The sequence below is a fragment of the Calidris pugnax genome, unplaced genomic scaffold (genome assembly GCF_001431845.1).
Source record: "Calidris pugnax isolate Ruff unplaced genomic scaffold, ASM143184v1 scaffold31, whole genome shotgun sequence".
Classification (NCBI taxonomy): Eukaryota; Metazoa; Chordata; class Aves; order Charadriiformes; family Scolopacidae; genus Calidris; species Calidris pugnax.
This window is the reverse complement of record NW_015090786.1, coordinates 9,870,670-9,879,313: the sequence shown is the minus strand read 5'-3', so window position 1 is coordinate 9,879,313 and position 8,644 is coordinate 9,870,670. Positions and strand designations below refer to the sequence as shown.

General features: G+C 40.4%; 1 protein-coding gene across 2 annotated transcripts in view; it reads right to left on the bottom strand.

The window, feature by feature from the left end:
• The window catches only part of PCSK2 (proprotein convertase subtilisin/kexin type 2), a 135,557-nt gene that overhangs the window by 49,576 nt on the left and 77,337 nt on the right, over positions 1–8,644 (bottom strand). For both annotated transcript variants that reach the window (XM_014966447.1, XM_014966446.1), the window contains exon 5: positions 5,807–5,844. In XM_014966447.1, coding sequence (XP_014821933.1) covers positions 5,807–5,844 — 38 coding nt within the window. The remainder of the gene's footprint in view (positions 1–5,806; positions 5,845–8,644) is intronic.

Sequence of the window (8,644 nt, the reverse complement as noted above, 5' to 3'; positions counted from 1 at the left end):
GGGTTTAATATTTTTCCTAGAACTTTTTTTTTTTTTTTTTTTTTTTTTTTTTTTTTTTTTTTTTTTTTTTTTTAAAAAAAAAAAAAAAAAAAAAAAAAAAAAAAGAGGTTTAATTTTGTCTCAACAATTTCTTGATGAAATTTCTGCCACAACCAACTTTAACAGCATCCATCAAACAGTGTGCTTACTCGCGTTAGGAGAAGGATGTTTGTGAATTTAACCCAGTTTTTGGTTGATGGTTTTTGTTATGCTAGTGTTTATTATAGAAAACCTACTAGCAAAAAAAAACAATCCCAAAGCAATCTCAAAAAAAGAGGAAATCAACCCATCTAAAATCCAATTAGCGTTGAAACAACTGACACAGCTTATTCTGTCCCTTATTTTTGATGATGTTAAGTGCAATTCAACATTGCAATTAAAAATAGGTACTAGCATCACTGGCCAGCGTGCAGTCTGCCCACAGAATACCTTTGATGTATTAGCAGTAAAGCTTTATTGACAGCAAGTGTCCAGCGTGTGTGCTCAAAAGCCCTTTGAAATGCAGCAGGCAATGGCAGCGGAACTGTCTCAGGCTCTTCCCAAAATCATGCCACGTGAATTGGATCTCATAAAGCTAAAGGAAATAACGCGAGATGCCAGGCAAGGATGAACCCAACTCCACTATGGTTTGGCTTTACGTTTCCTGTGGATCCCCGGGGCTGATAATAATGACAGCACAGAGACACTGGGAGCTTTTCAAGGTCTTCAGGGGGTTTCCAACAAATTTCTGTCTCGGAGGGGCAACATTTTTCTCGCCACCAATTATAGGTGAACTCTGCTTGATTTGGGCAATTACATCAGCTGGGATTTCTGTGGGGCAGATCATCAGGGACAAAGCAGCATAGCTCAACAGACATCAACAGAGCTTTGTTCAACTTACAAAACCCCACAATGGGGTTGCAGTGATTTTAATGGAGATACTGGTGATTTGTACTGGCAAATCACTCAGATCAGGCTCACGGCCTCCAGACCAATTTGCCAGTCCTTTTGGTGGCATACAGGGAGGCCAAAGCATACTCAGGAATTCACGCTAATGAAGGAAACACAGACTTTCTAAAAGAAAAATGATTTTTTTTTATGCTGCTGCTAAGCTTCACTGCACATTTTGCAGTGTATAATTTATTGCCTGTACTATTCCTTATTTCTTTCGTAGCTGTAAAGATTATTCAATGCTGGTTTTGTTCCTCTGGCAAACAATGGAAATTGCAGCTCGTAACAGAAGTAGAACATTTCCCTGCTTCACTGCTTATGCGATAAGATAATTATTCCAAAAATATGCTTCTGCTTGCTTCCCAGCAAGGCGGGGGGAGCTGTTATCATATTAGCTGGTGACAAGTTACCAAAAGTTGCGAGAGAGAGACTGCTTTGTGTTTGGAGACGTTGCCAAAGTGGGAAGAGAGAACAGGTAAGACCACCTGCTGTTCACATTTCAGTAAGAAACGTTAGATGACAGAAAACTACAATTAACCCCAGGGTAACTCCAAAAAGTCTTCCCTCATTCCTTACATATGGCCTTTTTTTTGCTCAGCAAATCCTTTGCTGTGTACAGCTTGAGCAGCAGCTGGTTAGGGCCTTGGAAGATGGAAGATAAGGTTGTACCATAAAGACACAGGTTACAGAGAAGAAGAATTGGGGGAACGACAGCAATGAACTGCTGCTGTGCGTGTTTGTGCACATTTTACATCTGTGTAATTCCACAGATTTCAAACTCTTTTTTCTCATCTGAATGTTATATTCATATCTATTACTAAGAATTGTTGCATGATTCCCATTTTACAAGTATTGATACTTTTTTTAAAAAAGTTACCTACTCTCATAATCACCTCCAGTTTTCCTGCAGGAAATGTTTGTCTCCCTCCCATTTTTTTATTTTTTAAACAAGCTTTCAGTTCAGACACTGAAAGCAGCAATTTTTTACTCCTGGCCCGAGTCTCTTGGTGGGAGTCTGATTTTCCTCACTACCGCTAATCAGGACTTAGGTGAGATGATCAGCTCCCTGCTGCTGTAAATGGGATAACGCAGCTACGCTGACCTTCATCAGCAGACATTGGCCAAGTATAAAAGTACTGCAGTATAAACTGATACAAGACAGAGATCTGCTTCTGTTCCTGGCACAACAAATCTCCATTTGTGCTTAGTTTTTTCTTTAAAACAATGTACTGAAACTTGTAACATACACACCCCCAGCTGCTCTTCTCTTTTATTAGACATATCTAATATGCAGCCCTTGTTATTCACTTTTCTTTCTCGCTCAGATGCTGTATCTTGGAAAAGTCAGTCCTGAAAATTGCTGGCTTTGTATGTATAGCCTGCATTGAAAGAAAACTGTGAAGTACATTAGGCTTCAGCTTTTTAATTATCAGTTCATAATGAAGGGTTCTCTTTGTGGGAAAAAAAATAATTTCCTGAAGGCTGAACCTCGGCAGGGTTTCCAAGGCTTGGAAGAAAGTATCGACCGCTTGACAATGAGTCTCTCTGCATTCATGGTGCAGAATGGAAAATTCCAGCTTTGCCATAACCTCCTGATCCCAGAAAAGCAAGTAGCTGTACTGCAGCAAACTGGGATGGGTGCTGGGACAGCAGTCCATCCAGACTGTCAGTAGGCACACTCCTCTCCACGTACATAAAGTGCATTAAAAAGAAAATGGATGATTCAAGCAGTAAAGCTCAGAAACTGCAAAGAAAAATATAGACAGAAGTGCACTCCATATGATAGGCTATAGTTCAGCAATTTTTAGGAGAAAATACAAACTCTGTTTTACTTTTGAAAGCTCCTTCTCTTCCCTGACCCCCCATTTTGTCTAATTGCTAACCCCCATTAAACTATTAAAGCAAGAAAACCAGCAAGTCAGAAACATAAAAGCCAAATTAAACTGAGTGAAAGAATGCCAAGTTTTTATACTTGAAAATACTCAGAGTGCCAAAACTACCACCTCTGAGAGACTTTCTAATCGCTCCCAATTTTCCAAGCAAGATGTACAGACATTGCCAGGGTATGTGAGCATTTACACACTTGAAAAACAGAAGCAGCAGGTTCCTAATTTCCTAAAAATAAACAATATACCTTAAGAGAAAGCTGCCCCAAAGTTCAAATGTCACAAAACCCCAGACGTGTGGTATAGGAACTGTACGAAGGTGACTGCAATTGCTATGCCAGCCCGAAGCAAGTTAACAACTCATTCCCAAGAGACTCATTTCATTGCGGTTTTAGGTCTAACCCGATCTTTCCTTCAGCTAAATTTAAGTCTTTGTCTTTAGTTCATGCCCAAATTACTACCTACTGGGAAAAAAGGCTCCCGTGGGCTCTGAGCCACGGCAGATGCAGTGAGAGCAGGATCTCTGAGGACCTGAGGAGGCCCACGCTGCTCTGCAGAGAGACCCGGAGAGGCAGAGTGCCGCTGAACCGAGCCCTGCCACCGCCGCGCTGCGCTTGGGCGAGGGAGGAGACGGCAGATTTTAGCAGCAGGAGTCAGCCTTGCCCTTCAGCCAGCCAGCTCTCACCCGCAGCAACTGCCACCAGCCCTGCCTGAGGAGGTGCCAGCACCTCTTCCCAGTTACCAACTTTACCCTTTTACTCATTACCTTGCATATAACGTGCCAATTTCTGAGCACGTTTCCTTGCTGTGGCCCTGTTATATTCATCACAGAATTAAAAGTGTACCTTAGGCAAAAAAGATGACCTATACAAACTCAAGCTTTTTTTTTATTTTTTGGCTTTTTAGGTTTGGTGTGTTGCTTTTTTTTTTTTTCCCCACCCAGTGCTGTGACAGCCTACAACCACAGATTTCATGTGACAGCTCGTTATTTTTCTATTTCTGGATTATAAGGTGGTATCTCCTTTCTGCTGCTCCTTTAAGGGTCTTACCAACCACTCACTCCTCAGCCTTTTCTCCCCTGTGTCTGGCTATTGATCTGCTCTGCACAACCCAAGCCTAAACCTGCATTTTGCGTTGGCCAGACAATCTTCTTTTGTCCCTCAACAGCCTGATCACTGCTCCACTACCGGACAACTCCTCACTTGGGAAAAGTCATTCCTACATCGATTTCTTCAGAATCTCATCTCAACATAATTCTCTGCACAAGTCTTTCATGGCTGCCATTAAGGGTTTGTTTTCTGCATTCCCAGACAGCTTTACATCTACAATTTCATTCCACTATTTCTTTTCTGAGCTCTCAGATTTCTCTCCATCTCCACTATTTTCTTTCAGCATCATCTATGTGGACTGCCATTCCCTATGTAATTTTCCATTAATTTCTAGAATACTTAGTATGGCCACTCTAAAACCAATACATTTCTGCCAAGATTGACATATATTTATCCATCAAAGAGAAAGCATTTTTAGAATTAAAAGAGAAAATAGTGTATTACTGAGAAACTTATTTTTGGTTTCTGGGCATGAACAACTGAACTGTTTCTATTTAACATTATATCAGATATGTTGTACTGACTTTTTGCTTGTCTATTTGAAACATGGTTTTTAGCCCACATACTTTGTCCATGCCTGCTGCTGAGAAGTGCATGAAGAGTATGTGCTGTCCCCAGATCATATGTTGAAACACACACAGAGCACAATTCCTACAAAGAAAAAGGCTACCTTTGCTTATGGAACCATCCTCCTGAGTTATTCCTCTTGGGAGAGAATTTTGCAGTTAGGGCACAGGGTTTAATTAGCTGCTATCAAGTTATTAAGCCAGTTCATAAGGAACAGTTATTAAGTGAGTCCCTAAGGAGTGAAACTGGTTATTCTGCACTTCACCTCTGTGGTCAGCTGCTTACCATACTCCTTGTCCAAAGTCAACACCTTCTATATCCATTTATTCTCTACCAAAGGTGTTTTGCTACTTGCTACAACAAATAGGTTTTCATCCAGTGTGTTATTATTTTCAAAATTGAAAAGACACAAAAATAATTGTTTTACTCTCTCAGCTCATGTTTTTGCCAAAATTTGCAGTTATTCTTCTTTTTGTTTAATTGCTATTGTGAAGTAAACCACATTGCTCAGCCAAAGCAGCCTGGGCTTCCCTCAGGAAAATAGCAAAATGTAAAGCAGAGGCACTGCAACGCCCCCCCAGCAAGGAGCCACAGCTTCTTGACCCCCACTGCCCACGGGAGTGCCACAAGCTCAGCACGAGGGCAACCTGCAGTCCCTGGGTGGTGAGAGCCCCTGAGGAGACCTGGAGACAGGACTCCTAGTGTCAGCAGGAGGGTTGGGGAGAGCCTGGAGGAATTAAGAAAGATAAAAAGCCTTGGGTCTGAAGGTAAGCCTGAGATAGGTTTGAGGAACAATCAATTGCCGCAGCGTGCACTGAGAATAGACAATCTGCCCTCCACATGCTTTGAAGCACCGCATCAAATCACCTGTTATAAAGGAATTAAGCTGTTCCTGGAGGTTTCAAAGGCTAATACGTGCCTTGCCACAGCTACAGCTCCATGGCCCTCCAAGTGACAGATGCATTCTGCATCTTAATAGCAGGATTTAGAACCAATTCCCAGGTTACTCATTTCTGTCCTAAATCCAATATTGCAAGCTGCAGCTTATTTAATGTGAGGCAGCACTGTCATTCCTCCACGAAGAGCCTTGTCACCTTTCCAGTCCTTGCACAGGCAGTTCCATTTTCAACCTGCTTCCTTCAATGTGAAATCTATCATCTGTAAGATCAGCAGTTCAGCTGTACTGTTGTTCCACTCATTATTTAAAATTTTGTAGCAGAGGGACCGTAACAATAAGAAAATCCACATTTTACAGAAAAGGTCAGCATTACTTACGTAATTCGATGCAAGATCAGGATGCAGATAATCAATTCCTGCAGTAAGATAATGACAGAACAGAAACCAAAGGTTAAGAGTCTCAAAAAAGATTTTCTAATGATCACAGAACAAAACAAGATTCCTTTGCAACCATACGAAAATTATCATGGTGAATAATGCAACTGATTGAAATGAAATTCCAGTTTTCAAATATGGACTTTTAAACTGGTGTTACCAGTTCTGATGCAGTACAAGCAAGGAGTTTTCAATCAGTTATGTCAAAATCCCGTTCCCAACAAGAAAGGTGAGCTCAGCAATAAAATTTATTGACCTGTTTTGTAGATGTAGACTAGACTACAATTAAGGTTACTTATTAAGGTTAGTCTAAATCACAGTTTATCCTTATACAAGTTCTAGCATCTCAAAGCATCCCAAAACTAATAAGATCAGTAAGCACTGGAACAGTACAGGACATAAAAAGGAGTATTTTTAACCACTGAAAACTGTAAACCAAGCAGTCAGAAAATTACCTAAACTAGACTTGGGGAAATCACTAAGGTATATATTTTGGATTACGCATGTGAAAGAACTTTTAACATTGGATTAGACCATTTTAGCAAACATCTGAGCACAGGCTCAGCACCTTGGTAGCGTGCTAAAGATTGTTAGAGAGCAGTGGTGCGGAATATACTCCTTCTAATTATCAAATCTTTCCACATATGGGAAACATACAAATGCCAGTGGGCGGTGGAACAGCAGCAGCAGATCTACACTCAGACAGGATAAACAGACCTATTACACATCCGGTTAAAACATACAAAGAAACAGCCACAAATCTCATGTTACATTTTGATCGTTACACTACCCAATGTCTCCAACTACCACACTATTACATGCTTGATTTTATCTGCAAGGAGAACGTTGTATTATTGCGGTTATTCCGATGACATGATCACCTCCCATTATGTGGGGTCCTTAGCACTGGATTTGCATGAAGAGAGCCCTGCACCTGTGGAAAGCCTTACCCATGCAAATGGGAGATGAACAACAAAAGTCTCAGTGAAGAATCATGTTATTCAGGTGCTCTCTTCCAGAGTTACTGGAAGTGAATGCAAGGCAAATTAACCCCCTCTCTAAAAGCTGTATCTGATGGGTCAACACCTTAATTTGACCAGAAGGTTAAATAGTTTGTTGTCATCCCTATCACAGTCATGCCTACTTATTCTGAAAGCTAAGTCCTGCCTCTGTGAGATAAGTGAAATTGTGATTTTTCATAACATCAACACACAGGATGTCTGAGTCTACTTTCTTAATTCCACAAAAACCTTGTCTTAGGAGTAAGCAGATGAGAACAGAAATGAGGACAGATCTCAGCTGACCCTAGAAAGCACATGTGGATTCAGAAATTTTATTTATTTTTAATATTATTCAGTTACCATAAAAGGAAAACATTAAAAAATTTAGCCCAAAGAAAAGTGCTGAGAGACTGTACAGAATTCCTGTACTTCAGCAAGGAAACCACAGGCAGAACAGCTGTGACTTCAACTGTACCCTCTTACCTTCATCTTCCTAAACTTAGCCCCAATTTAGTAATATATTTAATATGCAGGTCTTTATTGACATTCAGCATGAAAGTGTTTAATTATTTCAGCTGTCAAGTATGACTTTGAGAATAATGTAACCCAGAAAACGTTTTCTTAAGTACTTTTTGCACAGCAATTACGTCCCCCAGTCAGTGCCTACAGAAGTCAAGGGGAGTCTTTCCTTTGGCTTAATGGCCATTATACTGTGCCCTGGAAGATACCTGAGGGGTAATTGCAAACTACTTTTAATGCTTGGATATCCATGTTTCAGTATCCCTAGCGGAGGCTTTACAGCATATTTTCCCTGAAGATCTCAAAGTCTTTATGGAGGTTAGTAGTCTCAGCACCATAAGCGATCCAGGATAAACAGACCTATTACACATCCGGTTAAAACATACAAAGAAACAGCCACAAATCTCATGTTACATTTTGATCGTTACACTACCCAATGTCTCCAACTACCACACTATTACATGCTTGATTTTATCTGCAAGGAGAACGTTGTATTATTGCGGTTATTCCGATGACATGATCACCTCCCATTATGTGGGGTCCTTAGCACTGGATTTGCATGAAGAGAGCCCTGCACCTGTGGAAAGCCTTACCCATGCAAATGGGAGATGAACAACAAAAGTCTCAGTGAAGAATCATGTTATTCAGGTGCTCTCTTCCAGAGTTACTGGAAGTGAATGCAAGGCAAATTAACCCCCTCTCTAAAAGCTGTATCTGATGGGTCAACACCTTAATTTGACCAGAAGGTTAAATAGTTTGTTGTCATCCCTATCACAGTCATGCCTACTTATTCTGAAAGCTAAGTCCTGCCTCTGTGAGATAAGTGAAATTGTGATTTTTCATAACATCAACACACAGGATGTCTGAGTCTACTTTCTTAATTCCACAAAAACCTTGTCTTAGGAGTAAGCAGATGAGAACAGAAATGAGGACAGATCTCAGCTGACCCTAGAAAGCACATGTGGATTCAGAAATTTTATTTATTTTTAATATTATTCAGTTACCATAAAAGGAAAACATTAAAAAATTTAGCCCAAAGAAAAGTGCTGAGAGACTGTACAGAATTCCTGTACTTCAGCAAGGAAACCACAGGCAGAACAGCTGTGACTTCAACTGTACCCTCTTACCTTCATCTTCCTAAACTTAGCCCCAATTTAGTAATATATTTAATATGCAGGTCTTTATTGACATTCAGCATGAAAGTGTTTAATTATTTCAGCTGTCAAGTATGACTTTGAGAATAATGTAACCCAGAAAACGT